At 39.1% G+C, this 17,116-nt stretch overlaps 1 protein-coding gene across 3 annotated transcripts in view; it reads left to right on the top strand.

Annotated features, from left to right (window-relative positions):
• WAPL (WAPL cohesin release factor) overlaps positions 1 to 17,116 on the top strand; it is a 326,703-nt gene that overhangs the window by 38,537 nt on the left and 271,050 nt on the right. For all 3 annotated transcript variants that reach the window (XM_053692042.1, XM_053692040.1, XM_053692041.1), the window contains one exon: positions 5,064 to 5,173. In XM_053692042.1, the coding sequence (XP_053548017.1) occupies positions 5,064 to 5,173 (110 nt within the window). The remainder of the gene's footprint in view (positions 1 to 5,063; positions 5,174 to 17,116) is intronic.

Genomic DNA, 17,116 nt, shown 5'->3' with positions numbered 1-17,116 from the left:
TTTGCATAACACACATTGTTCTATTAATATACTTTGTAACCATTATGTTTACCTGTTTCTAAGCCTCAGCACACCGCCCCTTATCTCAGTGCTTTTTTATTATTTTTCTTTACAATCTTGCACAACAGCCAGACACTGCTATTATGTGTGCCATATAGATAACATTGTGCTCACTCCGTGGAGAATAATGGTTATACAAAAACCAGCACAGAATGACTCTAAAATGCAAGATTGTTAAAAGAACTGAGATAAGTGGCATTCTGCAGAGGCTTAGATTCAAGGTAATCACAGAGGTAAAAAGGATGAGGAAATGGGTAATAAGGGGATTATGGGCCCCATGTTTTAAATGCCATGGGGACAGCTTCTCAACTTGAGAAGCTGTCTGCCCGCCTTCGCCGCATACAGACAGCGGATCTGTTCGTCTGCTGGCCCGTATGCATCATTGCACACTCAACGGAGTGTGTAATTCCTCGACCGTCAATCACTGAGATTGAGCTAGCTCTCTGTGAATTCTCTTCGCCACCTCATAGGTTGCGAAGAGTTAAGCAGCAGCGGTCTTACATTGCGGGAAGCAAGGCCTTGCATGTACAAACCAGCCCCGCAATGGCTTTGGCGCAGCTTACGCTGATTTGTAAATGGAGCCCTTTTGTGTCTTTTTAAACAATAACAATTTTCAAGTAGACTGTCCCTTTAACACAAGCAGTTATATCCCTGTATTGTGTTTTTTTAGCCAAAAATGTATTTGCCATTTTTAATTTTATGCAAGATATTTGAGTTACTCCCTCCTTAGGCAAGATGTTCCACAATGTCAAGTATCCGTAAATTCTACAAAATATATACATTTATAGATTTTATTTATTTGTGGTTGATTTTAATTTGGAAAATTAAATTGTATAAAATTTCTGTTTTAAAATATCCAAAAACAATTTCGCTCATCAAGGTTTTTTGATTTGAGCAACCTGTATTTGTCTCTTTCTAAAGCGATTTCTGCATCTGAAGCTATTTACGAAGCATGTTCCATTGATTTAACTTTTTACTGGGCCTCTCCTAAGTCAGGAGTTGACAATAAATTGTATGAGTAGACGTATATAGTGTAGTGCTGCCAGAAATACAACTTCTAAATTAGAGAGAGAGAGCAAATCGTTCACTTGGGGAATTACTTTTCTAAGTGCTGTGATGGTAAAGTCCGTTACTAAGGGTTCGCAATTCCCTATCGGTGCATATGTTAGCTTTACTGAAAGACAAAGATATTATAGGACAACTTTTGTTGATTTAAAAAAAAAACTTATTTATTCTAAACCTCAGTTATATTCTAAATCTAAACACCTTTTCTAAATAATTGTGAGCCTGTCACACACTTTACATTGTAAAACAATTAGGAATACAGTTCACAAGTTTGGTTTAGTGAATTACATTTTATATCCCACTGAAATTAGCCAGTTTTTTTTTTTTTTTGGCATGTTTTTTTTTTTTCTCTTTAAAATAACTGAAAATTATGCTTGTCCCAAATTCCTTATTAAAGGGACAGTCTACACCAGAATTGTTGTTGTTTTAAGATAGATAAACCCCTTACCCATTCCCCAGTTTTGCACAACCAACAGTTATATTAATATACTTTTTACCTGTGTGATTACCTTATATCTAAGCATCTTCTGACAGCCCCCTGATCACATGACTTTTTATTTATTATCTTTTATTTTCTTTTGACATGCATTTAGTACTGTGTTGTGCTAACTCTTAACTCCCCGGGTGTGAGCACAATGTTATCTATTTGGCTCATGAACTAGCAGTCTCCTGTTGTGAAAAGCAAATAAAAAGCATGTGATAAGAGGCTGTCTGTAGTGGCTTAGAAACGGGCAGAAATTTAGAGGTTTAAAAGTTATAAAGTATATTAATAAAACAATGTTGGTTGTGCAAAGCTGGGGAATGGGTAGTAAAGGTGTTATCCATATTTTTAAACAATAACTATTCTTGTTTAGACTGTACCTTTAAGTATGCTGTATATTATGCATTGACTGCTTAAAGGGACAGCAAATGCATTTTATTGACCTTTTAGATAATTGTATTGTGAGCGTAGTGAAAGTATTCACAAGTGCCCTTATTTACCTTTTTAAAACTGAGTTAAGTAGTGTTGCCCTGCCACTGCTATTTTAAAAAATATATATATATATATGTATCAGTGTTCTCCACACAAGATTTTACCAACCGGGTGACACTGAAGTATTCAGGTGGGTGAAGTGGAGTACTTTGCAATATTATACGAGTTTCTGTTATATATGAATGTTATTTAAAGTGAATGTAAGCTTAACACAATTGCCCAACGGCATTTGATAGACTTTGAAAAATGAGCCTAGGTTTAATTCATCAAATTTTTAATATTTCTGTATTTTCTTACATTTTTAGCGCTCAGAAGATAAGCGCAGCTATCCTGTCTGCCATTTTGTCTAATTGATTGACAGATGACAATTCTTAAAAGAACTAATCCTCGTTTCCCCCTTGGCCGTGACGTTTATGCAAAGGGGCTGAATGCCCCTGGGGGGAACGAGGATAAGTTCTTTTAAGAATCGCTAACAATAGTTGCGCTTATCGTCGGAGCGCTAAAAAGGTAAAAATTTGAGAAAATACAGAAATATAAAAAATTTGATGAATTAAACTCGGGCTCATTTTTCAAAGTCTATTGAATGTTGTGGGGCAGTTGTGTTACGCTTACTTTCACTTTAAGCTATCCAAAGTATAAATTAATTGCATAATTTAACACAAACTGATTTAATGATAATTTGTGCAACATACATTGAAAAAAAAATATCTTATTTTAACTTATTATTGGCTTAAATTTTACCCGGATAATCCGTACAATCAGCCGGGTGGTGTGCCCATTAAATAGGTACTGGGGAGGACACTATCTTCCATCAGTTGGCGGTAAAGCCTTGAGATTTCCTTTCTGTTCTGCACATGCGCACATCAGGTCCTCTGCCCAGTACATCAGTGTAAACCGTGCAGAGCTGGAGCAACAGCTGAGGAGCCTGGACAACAAGGGGCAGAAGGCACTGAGCAGGCCCGATCGCTGGTTGCATAGTGGATGGCACTCCCAGAGCTAAATGGAAGTGCCGGTGATGTCACCACATATATGTGTGGTGATGTCACATAGAAGATAGGGGCCACAATGGGGGCACAGAGGCAGATTTTTTTTTTCAATTTCTGCAATGAAATTTTTTTGGTGAAAAAATGTCTGCAGTTCATTTTGAAATTTAATTCCGTTTTAATTTCGGCAGTTACACCAAAACACTAGCTCTGTTTCAATGTGTTGATTTAACTGGAGATTAAATACATTTTGTTGTGTGTTTTGTTTGTGTTGCAAGTGTTTTTAATAAAAATTAATATCGCTGTTTATTTAAGGTGGAAAAAAAAGGGATTAAAGGTACACACTTCCCAGGGAAGTAGCTGTGCAATACAAATCCATTTGAAAGGGCTGAGCTTCCTTCTGTAAATATACACAAAGAGAGAGAGAAGATAAATACAAGTGCTGAAATTTTACTGAAAGCTGTTCCAGTCATTTTTTTTAGCTATTTCAAACTAAAAATATACCACTCTCCTAGACTGCACATTTAATACACTGCAGCTGATATAAAGAGTGATGAGGAACATATCGAGAGAAAAAATGTTTGCATCTGTCAAAAAGGCATTCTAACAGCAATTTCTCATCTGTGAGTCAGAGGTTGAGGCCACTAGCTTAAAAGCAATCCCTACTATTAGATACCAGTGTCACATCTTGCCAGATGTCCTGCTCTTTCTGCAGGCATGCTGCATTTTCTGCGATGACATCACAGATCGCAGCATGTTCTGCCTTGGGGACAGTGGGTAGTAAGGGCGTTAATCTTTTTAAACAATAACAATTTTGGTGTAGACTGTCCATTTAAATAGAAGCACGAGTTGTTTAAAGGCATAGGAAAGTTAAAATAACATTCTCTATCTGAATCATGCAAGTTTAAGACACTTTTTTTAAATTCACTTATATTTTCAAATGCGCTTCGTTCTCTTGGTATCCCTTTTTGAAAAATATCACAAATTTTTTTCATTGTTTTAAGATAGATATTCCCTTTATTACCCATTCCCCAGTTTTGCACAACCAACACAGTTATAATAATATACTTTTTACTGCTGAAAAAGAACACGCACATATCCTACACTAGTGCCTGCACACATTTGTCTCTTGTGATTGGCTAACTAGATGTGTTCAGCAAAGGATAACAAGATAAAAAAAGCAAATTTGATTAATAGAAGTAAATTGTAAAGTTGTTTAAAATTGTTGTTTCTATCCAAATCATGAAATAAAATTTGGTGTTTTTCTGTCCCTTTAATGTCCCATTAAGATTAATTTTCTTGGTTTTATCAGTTTTCTATTTGTAGATTTTTCATTATTGACTTTGATGTACTGACTGGGTTTTAGACCAATAGAAGCTTAGATTATGATGTATTACCTTAAAGGGACAGTCAACACCAGAATTGTTATTGTTTAAAAAGATAGATAATCAGTTTATTATCCATTCCCCAATTTTGCACAACCAACATGGTTATATTAATGCACTTTTTACTGCTGTGATTACCTTGTATCCAAGCATCTTCTGACAGCTCCCCCCTGATCACATGACATTTTATTTATCTATTGAATTTCATTTAACCAATTAGTGCAGTGTCTGCCACAAGCCACAGACGTGATCACAATGTTATCTATATGGCTCATATTTCCCCTGTTGTGAAAAGCAAATAAAAAAAACGTGATAAGAGGCGGCCTTCAAGGGCTTAGACATTATCATATGAGCCTTTCTAGGTTTAGATTTCAATTAAGAATGCCAAGAGAACACAGCGAAATTGGTGATAGTTTATAATGACATGCCCTATTTGAAACATGAGGTTTTTTTTTTTTTTTTTTTTTGGACTTGACTGTACCTTTTAATTGTTAAAGCACAGACTTTCTCTTAAACTGTTTTAAAGTAAAAAAAAAAATGATTCTATTGCATGTTTACACGTATAAGCTTCTTAATGTGTGTTCTTTTTAATACCAGAGTTTTCTGATGATCCATATGCTGTACCTGAAGTGTTTAAAAAGCCCGCCAACAGGCAAAACGAGAAAAACAAAGAAGGCGCCAGAAAGATTTTTAGTGGACCGAAAAAGGTAAACGAAAAAAAAACATCTTGAATGAACTTAATTTTTATTTTAAGCACTCCCCCCCCCCCCCACTGGTGGTGGTTTAAACCTTTAAAGGGACACAAATTAGCGTTATGCAAAAGCCACATTGCAAAGTGTATTGAAAAGTGTTGGCCGTATACCCCTAGTATGTTTTACGTCTGTTTCATAGTCTGATCCCTTAAAAGCAAAGCTGTTGCCCAAAAATGTATATATGATTTAAATGAAGGCTGCACACATTCCCTTAAGGATTGCATTTCAATACTAAAGTGTTTGCGTCCATTTAAAGGGGTGGTGTGGTAAGTTGGTTATTTCCATTCCAGTCTAAATGACTTAATATGCATTGTTTTATTGGCACAATTTCTAAATTAAAGTTAGTTTCTTTTCAGGTTGTAAGCCGTTCCCTACAGCTTTATTTCTTTAGTAGGCAGGTGAGACAGTTTTTTATTTTAAATTCAAATGGGATTAATTTTGCACTAGACATTAACAATGATTATATGGTAAGCATCACATATTTATTTAATTTAAAAGGTTTACTACTATGTTTTTTTTCTGTTCTTGCTCTAGATTATAAAGTTGCATTGTGACATACAGGAGCTTACATAGAAAAGGTTAACCAGCCCTTTGCACCTTAACCATTTTGTCAGTCTAGCCACTCCAGGCAAGTCTGTAACTTAGTTTAGAGGGTGTGAGGGTTAACTCAATTTCTCGTCTGTATTAGACCCAGATAAATTCCCAAGCTCACCTTTAATGCCATCCACACTAAACTATCTATGCAGCCACCACTTTAAGATTATTTTATGGGAAATCCTAAGGAAACACCCAAACTAACAGATTAAAAATCCCAAAACACAATTTGGCAAAAATAGAGAAACTGGAGAAACTGTTATTGCTATTCTCTCTGTAAATTAGTTAAAAAGTTTTATACAAAGGCAAAAATGTAATAAAATATATTTTTTTTATCAATAACCGAGTCACAGTACATTTATATATAATATAAATTAACAGGCCATAAATCCACATTACAAGCCCTGGCTGAAGTTATAGAGTAATGCTATATCTATATATATATATATATATATCTATATCTATATATATATATATATATATATATATATAGATAGATAGATAGATAGATAGATACACTGTCATATTTAGTCACCCTGTACCATAAGTGATTAAAACATGTCTTAAGATATCCTAGAGTGTCACCTCTAATAGACCTTAGGTTTGTGTCTTCATAGGGATGCTGTTTTTGTCAATGTCTTGACATCTTTGCCACATAAACTGACTTGAAGCACCAGGTCTCTGGATGTATGTTCAATCTAGCACACTGGTTTTCAAACCTGTCCTCAGGCCTCCCTAACAGGCCACATTTTGAGAATATCGAACTGGAACACTGTGTTGGGGAGGCCTGAGGACAGGTTTGAAAATCAGTGATCTAGTGCAGTGATTTGCAACCTTTTTTTTTTGCCGTGGCACACTTTTTTACATTAAAAAAATCCTGTGGCTCACCACCATCCCAAAATTTTACAAAAGCTCACATTGTAGCCTAATACAGGATATATATACAGTATATTGACATTCATTCACAAACAATCGTAATGATTGTCTGTGAATGAATGTCAATGTCATGGTTGTTAATGATGCCTGATGAGCCTGTCACATACCTCCCCAATATTTCAAAATTTGAAAGAGGGACACTCCCGCACTACTGTTAGTCTGCCGTGGCACACCTGAGGATCTCTCACGGCACACTAGTGTGCCACGGCACACTGGTTGAAAAACACTGATCTAGTGGACTATTTACGACAGGAGGTCTGTTTAAGGATTAATCTCAGGGATCCCCACTATCTTGTTTGATTTTGTGCAGGGGGGAAATTGATTCATTTACGTGAATACTGACCACACTACTGATTAAACGAGAGGGGTGCTCCCTTCACTCTACGCTCGAGCAGCTATCTGGCACATGCACAGTAAATGCAACAAAACTGCACCCTGCCACAATCAAGCTATACTATACGTATAGAGATCCACTGTTTAACTTATCACAAATTGCATCAGATGATTGTGCATAAGCAAGTTTTACAGGGATGAAAAGGTGTGGATCATAGCCTTCTAGTTAGTTGGCCCGCTTGAACAAAATTCAGCCTTCAGTATTTCTGAGTTCTAAATAAAAATGTGTGCATGTGTACATCATATAATATCAAAGATACACACAATACATACACCTATTGGCACAACAAACAATATTTTCTATGCATTGGATAAATATTTTGAGGTTAATGCCCCCTTTACATTCTATATTTTGTTTTATATGTTTGTTACTTTACACTAGTTGTAAAGTGGTTGTCTGCATATTTTACCAGTTGCTAAATGCACCTGTACATAATCATAAATCTAATTATATGTTGTGCTCTCTACAATTATGAGCTTTGAGAGATTAAAATAAATAGGGTGTGTAATGCAGTAATTATTTGGTAGACCGGTAACACCTCATATATGTAGTAGCAGTTAATACTTTATAATGTGTCACATATCTTAAACTGAATGTAAATTTTTATGCTCAAGTGCCCGTTTTTTAAAAATTATATTAAAAACAGTGGCACTTTAATTCATCAAAATTTACATTTCACTTCTTGTGAAAAAAAACTAAACTTTTAATCTTGACAGCCGCTCCAGCTTTCCCCGTTCGTCGCAAGCCATTTCTGACGTCAGAAATGATGGATCGTCATTCCTCATTTTAGACCCAGGAAGAGGCTTTGCGATGGGTGGAGGAAGCTGTAGCGGCTGTCAAGATTAAAAGGTAAGTATTTTTTCACAACACGAGTGAAAAACCGGGCACTTTAGCATCAAAGTTTACATTCACTTAAGGCAACTTGGTATAATCTTTAGAAAATGTGTTTTTCTCTTGCAAGGTGTATCCAGTCCACGGATTCATCCTTTACTTGTGGGATATTCTCATTCCCTACAGGAAGTGGCAAAGAGAGCACACAGCAGAGCCGTCCATATAGCTCCCCCTCTAGCTCCACCCCCCAGTCATTCTCTTTGCCGGCTCTAAGCACTAGGGTCTCTCTACGGGAGGGTAAAGTGAATGTGGTGTTAGAATTGTGGTTTTTTTATCTTCAATCAAAAGTTTATTTTTAAATGGTACCGGTTTGTACTATTTACTCTCTGGCAGAAAAAAGATGAAGAATTCTGCTGAGAGGAAGATGATTTTGGCATGTTGTAACTAAAATCCATTGCTGTTCCCACACAGGACTGAGGAGTACCAGAAAACTTCAGTTGGGGGGAACAGTTTGCAGGCTTGACTGCAATGAGGTATGTTCAGACATTTATTTCTAGACAAGACTGAGATAATGCTAGAAGACTGACAATATCCCCATGTGGGGAGGGTAAGCTATGTTCTGAGACTTGGTAAAGAATTGAATGCTTACATAACAGGGCTAATTATACTGGTTGACCCTAACTTAGGGCAATCGATTATTTTACTTAAGAAATACTCGTTGGGAGACACTTTTAAAGCACTTTGGTGTTTTTTCTGGGGTTATTACCCACATGGCTTAAATTTATTCACTTAGAAGTGATTTTGGTAGGCCTCATAGCTGTGGAGTGGGAGGGGCCTAATTTTGCGCCTCAGATGCGCAGTTAGAATTGAAAGACAAGTTCATGCTGCTTCACATGGAGGGTCCTGCTGCTGTTTGAGGGTCTAAAAGAAGCTTCATTCCCCCAAAACTGATCCCTAAGGGCAGGTAGGGCCACAGCAGTAAGCTGTGGCAAGGTGCTGTAGTAATTTAACCGGTTATTGGCTTTAGGCTGCTCCGGTTTGGGCATTAAGGGGTTAATCGTTTTGCAACTTGTGGTGCAATCTTATTAAGGCTTTAGGTACATACTGTGAAAATTTCAAAAGAATTGCTGCATTTTTCACTGTTTTGAAAAATTGTGTGCTTTTTATCTCTTAAAGGCACAGTAACGTTTTTTTCAAATTGTGTATTTTATTTGTTTAAAGTGATTTCTAAGCCTGTTTGTACATATTGCTAGTCTGTTAAACATGTCTGAGACCAAGGAAAGTCCTTGTTCAATGTGTTTAGAAGCGATGGTGGAACCCCCTCTCAGAATGTGTCCCAATTGCACTAATGTGTATATACACTTTAAAGATCATATTGTTGCACTTAAGTGTGGCCCTAGATGATTTTCAGACTGAAGGTAATGAGGATAGTCCGTCTACCTCTACCTCTCCCCATGTGTCACAACCAGTTACGCCCGCTCAAGCGATGCCTAGTACCTCTAGTGCGTCTGCCCCTATTACATTGCAACAACTAGCGGCAGTCATGGATAACTCCCTTGCGGCCTTCCTATCTAAACTGCCAGTTTTTCCTGCAAAGCGTGATAGCTCTTTTTTAAGAACAGATTATGAGCAATCTGAAGCTTTGGTAGCCTTATCTGATGTACCCTCACAACGCTCTGAAGTGGGAGTGATGGACTTGATGTCTGAGGGAGAAATTTCCGATTCAGGAAAGGTTTCTCATCAGGCGGAGTCAGATTCATTAGCGTTTAAATTGGAACACCTCTGCGTATTGCTCAGGGAGGTATTAGCTACTCTGGATGATTGTGATCCTATGGTGGTCCCAGAGAAATTTTGTAAAATGGACAAGTACCTAGAGGTCCCTGTATACACTGATGCGTTTCCGATCCCTAAGAGGGTTGCGGATATTGTTACTAGGGAGTGGGATAGACCAGGTGTCCCTTTTGTCTCCCCCCCCCCTATTTTTAAGAAAATGTTCCTCATAACTGATCCCAGGCAGGACTCGTGGCAGACGGTCCCTAAGGTAGAGGGGGCTGTTTCTTCGCTTGCTAAATGCACAACCATACCAATTGAAGACAGTTGTGCTTTTAAAGATCCTATGGATAAAAAGTTAGGTTTACTTAAGAAAATTTTTGTTCAACAAGGTTTTCTTCTCCAACCTATTGCCTGCATTATTCCTGTAACTACTGCAGCGGCTTTCTGGTTTGAGGCACTGGAGGATTCGCTCCAGACTGAGACCTCATACGACAAAATTATGGATAGAATTAAGGCTCTAAAGCTGGCTAATTCTTTTATCACAGATGCCGCTTTGCAATTAGCTAAATTAGCGGCAAAAAATTCAGGTTTCGCCATTATGGCTTTGGCTCAAGTCATGGTCGGCCGATGTGTCGTCAAAATCCAAATTATTAAATATCCCTTTCAAAGGAAAGACCCTTTTCGGGCCAGAATTGAAAGAGATTATTTCAGAAATCCCCAGGGGAAAGGGCCATGCCCTCCCTCAGGACAAGCCCTTTAAGGCTAAAAACAAAGCTAATTTTCGTTCCTTTCGTAATTTCAGGAGCGGTCCCGCTTCAGCCTCTACAGCTGCAAAGCAAGAGGTTAACGCTTCACAGCCCAAGGCAACCTGGAAGCCTTACCAGGGCTGGAACAAGGGTAAACAGGCCAAAAAGCCTGCAGCTGCTACCAAGACAGCATGAAGGGGTAGCCCCCGATCCGGGACCGGATCTTGTAGGGGGCAGACTTTCTCTCTTCGCTCAGGCCTGGGCAAGAGATGTTCACGATCCCTGGGCATTAGAGATTGTTTCCCAGGGATATCTTCTAGAATTCAAGGACTCCCCTCCAAGGGGAAGGTTCCACATTTCTCGTCTGTCTACAGACCAGACAAAGAAAGAGGCGTTCTTACGCTGTGTAGAAGATCTACATACGATGGGAGTGATATACCCAGTTCCAATTGCAGAACAAGGACTGGGTTTTTACTCAAACCTGTTTGTGGTTCCCAAAAAAGAAGGAACTTTCAGACCAATCCTGGATCTAAAAATTCTAAACAAATTCCTCAGAGTCCCATCATTCAAGATGGAGACCATTCAGACAATCTTACCTATGATCCAGGAAGGTCAATATATGACTACCGTGGATCTAAAGGATGCGTACCTGCATATTCCTATCCACAAAGATCATCATCAGTTCCTCAGGTTCGCTTTTCTAGACAAGCATTACCAGTTTGTGGCTCTTCCATTCGGTTTAGCCACTGCTCCCAGAATTTTCACAAAGGTGCTAGGGTCCCTTCTGGCGGTTCTAAGACCGCGGGGCATAGCAGTGGCGCCTTATTTGGACGACATCTTAATTCAGGCGCCGTCCTTTCACAGAGCCAAGGCTCACACGGAGATTGTATTGGCCTTTCTGAGGTCTCACGGGTGGAAGGTGAACATCAAAAAGAGTTCTCTGTCTCCACTCACAAGGGTTCCCTTCCTAGGAACATTAATAGATTCGGTAGAAATGAAAATATTTCTGACGGAGGTCAGAAAGTTGAAACTTTTATCTACCTGCCGAGTTCTTCATTCCATTCCTCGGCCATCTGTAGCTCAGTGCATGGAGGCAATCGGATTAATGGTAGCGGCAATGGACATAGTCCCTTTCGCTCGGATACATCTCAGACCACTGCAACTATGCATGCTCAATCAGTGGAATGGGGATTATGCAGATTTGTCTTCTCAAATACAGTTGGACCAGGAAACCAGAGTTTCTCTTCTCTGGTGGTTGTCTCAGGATCACCTGTCTCAGGGAATATGTTTCCGCAGACCAGAGTGGATCATTGTAACGACAGATGCTAGTCTGTTAGGCTGGGGGGCAGTCTGGGACTCCCTGAAAGCTCAAGGCTTATGGTCTCGGGAAGAATCTCTTCTCCCGATAAACATTCTGGAGCTGAGGGCGATATTAAATGCGCTTCAGGCATGGCCTCAACTAGCTGCGGCCAAATTCATCAGATTTCAGTCGGACAACATCATGACTGTAGCTTACATCAATCATCAAGGGGGAACAAAGAGTTCCCTAGCGATGAAGGAAGTAACCAAAATAATCAAGTGGGCGGAGGATCACTCCTGCCATCTCTCAGCAATTCACATCCCAGGTGTAGACAACTGGGAGGCGGATTTCCTGAGTCGTCAGACTTTTCATCCGGGGGAGTGGGAACTCCACCCGGAGGTATTTGCCCAGCTGACTCAGTTTTGGGGCACTCCAGAGTTGGATCTGATGGCTTCCCGTCAGAACACCAAACTTCCTCTCTACGGGGCCAGGTCCCGGGACCCCAAGGCGGTATTGATAGATGCTCTAGCAGCGCCTTGGTCCTTCAATCTGGCTTATGTTTTCCCACCGTTTCCCCTTCTCCCTCGTCTGGTCGCCAGAATCAAGCAGGAGAAGGCCTCGGAGATTCTGATAGCGCCTGCGTGGCCACGCAGGACTTGGTAAGAGACCTAGTGGACATGGCAGTGTCCATGGTGGGACAGATGACAATGAGGCAGGATCTTCTAATTCAGGGTCCATTCAAGCATCCAAATCTAATTTCTCTACGTCTGACTGCTTGGAGATTGAACGCTTAATTCTATCAAAGCGTGGTTTCTCTGATTCAGTTATAGATGCCGTGATTCAGGGGAGAAAGCCTGTCACCAGGAAAATCTACCATAAGATATGGCGGAAATATCTTTGTTGGTGTGAATCCAAGGGTTACTCATGGAGTAAGATTAGGATTCCCAGGATATTGTCTTTTCTCCAAGAAGGTTTGGAGAAAGGATTGTCAGCTAGTTCCTTAAAAGGACAGATATCTGCTCTGTCTATTCTTTTACACAAGCGTCTGGCAGAGGTTCCAGACGTTCAAGCGTTTGCACAGGCCTTAGTCAGGATCAAGCCTGTCTATAAACCTGTGGCTCCGCCATGGAGTCTAAATCTAGTTCTTTCAGTTCTTCAAGGGGTTCCGTTTGAACCTTTGCATTCCATAGATATTAAGTTATTATCTTGGAAAGTTTTGTTTTTGGTAGCTATCTCTTCTGCTCGAAGAGTCTCAGAATTATCTGCCTTACAGTGCGATTCACCTTACCTGGAGTTCCACGCAGATAAGGTAGTTTTGCGTACCAAACCTGGTTTCCTTCCTAAAGTGGTTTCTAATAAGAATATTAACCAGGAAATAGTTGTTCCTTCTCTGTGTCCTAATCCTTTGAAGAAGGAACGTCTGTTGCACAATCTTGATGTAGTTCGTGCTCTAATGTTCTATTTGCAAGCAACTCTGGATTTCAGACAAACTTCTTCCTTGTTTGTTATCTATTCTGGTAAGAGGAGAGGTCAGAAAGCGACTGCTACCTCTTTTCTTTTGGCTGAAAAGCATCATCCGTTTGGCTTATGAGACTGCTGGCCAGCAGCCTCCTGAAACTATTACTGCTCATTCTACCAGAGCAGTGGCTTCCACATGGGCTTTTAAAAACGAGGCTTCTGTTGAACAGATTTGTAAGGCAGCGACTTGGTCTTCGCTGCATACTTTTGCCAAATTTTACAAATTCGATACTTTTGCTTCTTCGGAGGCTATTTTTGGGAGAAAGGTTTTGCAAGCAGTGGTGCCTTCCGTTTAAGGTACCCGCCTTGTTCCCTCCCTTCATCCGTGTCCTAAAGCTTTGGTATTGGTATCCCACAAGTAAAGGATGAATCCGTGGACTGGATACACCTTGCAAGAGAAAACAGAATTTATGCTTACCTGATAAATTACTTTCTCTTGCGGTGTATCCAGTCCACGGCCCGCCCTGACAATTAAGTCAGGTAAATTTTTTTGTTTAAACTACAGTCACCACTGCACCCTATGGTTTCTCCTTTTTCTTCCTAATCTTTGGTCGAATGACTGTGGGGTGGAGCTAGAGGGGGAGCTATATGGACAGCTCTGCTGTGTGCTCTCTTTGCCACTTTCTGTAGGGAATGAGAATATCCCACAAGTAAAGGATGAATCTGTGGACTGAATACACCGCAAGAGAAAGTAATTTATCAGGTAAGCATAAATTCTGTTTTGTTTATACTCCTTCACACAATACATCAATTTAAAGATACATTTTTTTTTTTCCTTTCAAATATGGGAACACGTTCTAGTCACTGTGGGGGTCTAGTAACTTTATTCCAGCTTCAGCAATTGCAGTCATGGACTTGTGCACAGGAACAGCACTTTCTGATTCAATCTCCCTTGCCCCTCCAGAGTTCTCCTCAGAACACCAGCCGGGTGAGGGCAGTGTATAACATTTTCTGCTATCCAAAGCACAAATTTAATTGCATAATTTAACATAAATGTATTTAATGATGAGTTTTGAAATAAACATTGAAAAGTGATACCAGCTAATTTTAGCTTAAAGGGATATGAAACACAAAATCTTTAATATTGCATGCTCTATCTGAATAATCAAATAACTGCCTTATTTACTTCTATTATCATTTTTTTGCTTTATCTTGTGTTGAAAAGCAGGAAAGTAAGCTTAGGAGCCTGCCCTTATTTGGTGCCCTATATGGCTGCAGTTTTGCAAGAATGTTATCCTAGGTATCTCAACAAAGGATATAATGGAAACAAAATACATTTGATAATAACATTTACATTGGAAACGTATGTTTAATTGTTGGTTTATCTGAATTGCAAAATATTTTTCTTTCATGTAATTGGCAAGAGTCCATGAGCTAGTGATGTATGGGATATACAATTCTACCAGGAGGGGCAAAGTTTCCCAAACCTCAAAATGCCTATAAATACACCCCTCACCACACCCACAATTCAATTTTACAAACTTTGCCTCCTATGGATGTGGTGAAGTAAGTTTGTGCTAAGATTTCTACGTTGATATGCGCTTCTCAGCATTGTTGAAGCCCGATTCCTCTCAGAGTACAGCGAATGTCAGAGGGACGTGAAGGGAGTATCACCTATTGAATGCAATGGTTTTCCTCACGGGGATCTATTTCATAGGTTCTCTGTTATCGGTCGTAGAGATTCATCTCCTACCTCCCTTTTCAGATCGGCGATATACTCTCAATTTACCATTACCTCTACTGATAACTGTTTCAGTACTGGTTTGGCTATCTGCTATATGTTAATGGGTGTCTTTTGGTAAGTATGTTTTTGATTACTTAAGGCACCCCAGCTATGGTTTGGCACTTTATGCATTTATATAAAGTTCTAAATATATGTATTGTACTTATATTTGCCATGAGTCAGGCTCATGTATTTCTTTTTGCAGATTGTCAGTTTCATATTTGGGGAAAATAACATTTTAAGATTTTTTTTTTTTTTTTCTTACCTGGGGTTTAGTCTCTTTTTCTAATTGACTACTTTTTTTTTGCAAATTGCGGGCGGTATTAGGCCCGCGGGTGCTCCAAATGCTAGACTTTATTGCGCCATTTTTGGCGCGAAAAATACGTTCGTGACTCAACTTCGTCATTTCCGGCGGCGTAGTTGACGCCGAAGTCTTACACATGGTTGCGTCGGTGACGCGAGTGTCATTTACGGTTATTGTTGGCGCCAAAGAATTTTCAGTTACGTTGTGCGTCATACTTGGAGCAAAACTTTTTCATTATTTTAATACTCCATTGATGTTTGCCTCTTGCCTTTTTTTCTGTCAGAGGGCTGTGCTATTTGTATTTTTTCCCATTCCTGAAACTGTCATATAAGGAAATTGATCATTTTGCTTTATATGTTGTTTTTTTGGGTTTCATATCCCTTTTTATATTGGCTTACATTTTAGCCGGGTGGTCAGTAAAATCAGCTTTGTGGCGTGCCCATTATATAGATCCTGGGGAGAACTCCCAAACCACTTATTAGATTAGAAGAAACTCCTCCATCTTACCTAAAATATATCAACCATAGCCTTATGGGTTTGAACCTTGGCATCTGCATGCGCACTAAAATGAAAAGGGATATTATTCTATTATTAGTTTTACAGAAATTAGAAGCTTCCTAATTAGTATACACATATAATTCTATGAAACTACATTATTAGGGACATAAAATCCTTCAGATAGAGCATGTAATATTAAACAACCTTTCTTCTATTATTAAATCTCCTTTGTTCTCGCTGTATCTTTTGGACGTAAGCTCAGGACAGTGCACGCATCTGGAGTTCTATATGGTAGCATTTTTGCAAAAATCTTATCCTTTAGCAAGAGCACTAGATAGCAGCACTATTTCCTGCCATGTAGTTCTCTAGACACCTGGCTAGCTATCTCTTCAACAAAGAATAAGATGGGGATGAATCAAATTTGATTATAGACGTAGATTGGAAATGTTCTGTCTGAATCACATATTTTGTGGTTTCATATCCCTTTAATGAGTAACAAGTTTTAGTATATATATCATTGTATTGTATGCCAAATCCCAGCAGCCAAGGAGAGACCATTCTAAAGATGTGTTTTTCCCATTGTATATGTCTGTTTATAAAATCCTCCAATGTCTACTATAAAATGTGCATCTGGGTATGTAATATTCTGGATGGATTATTTTTTTATAAATGGCAATTGCGGAGTTAAAAGTGCAGAATGATAAAATGCATACAACCATGTTTAGTTGGTCAGATTGTATTACCAAAGGGTGACAGAGAGACACTGGTATAGTATAAAACCCCCGAAGACATAGCCTTTTGATTGGGGCAGAAAACACAGGAACTATCATTTGCAAACAGCAATGATGACTGGGAATTTTGAGAGCTGCATATGAGACTTTAAATTTGGAGGTTTCCTCCTGAATCTTCAGATCAGACTTCAACAAGAAAAGGCACAAATAGGGGTTGATACCCTAGTTTTATTAACTTGTAGCTAGGGCACCAATAGTGCATTCCCATAGTGTGGTGTGTTTGTCTGTCCCCACCCTTAACATTTATCATAGCCTGTGTTGCTTCAGAGATACTGATTTTGGCTTTTGTTTCTTGATCTGTCAAAAATCTCAAACATCCTAAACTATTTAATAAAGTTGTCTATACAAAAACCTGTGTGACCTAGAGCTAGGATCAATTCTGTAAGAGCATGGGGGGGGGGGGGGGTTGATTACAGCCAGTCTTTAAATTCTTGCGTTAACCTGGCAAAGCTTTGCCTTGCAAGTTTTTATTTTGCTTGTTAAAAGGATG

Source organism: Bombina bombina, chromosome 9 (assembly GCF_027579735.1).
Source record: "Bombina bombina isolate aBomBom1 chromosome 9, aBomBom1.pri, whole genome shotgun sequence".
NCBI classification, from domain to species: domain Eukaryota; kingdom Metazoa; phylum Chordata; class Amphibia; order Anura; family Bombinatoridae; genus Bombina; species Bombina bombina.
The sequence above is the reverse complement of the archived record's forward strand: the minus strand, read 5'-3'. Positions and strand labels throughout refer to the sequence as shown.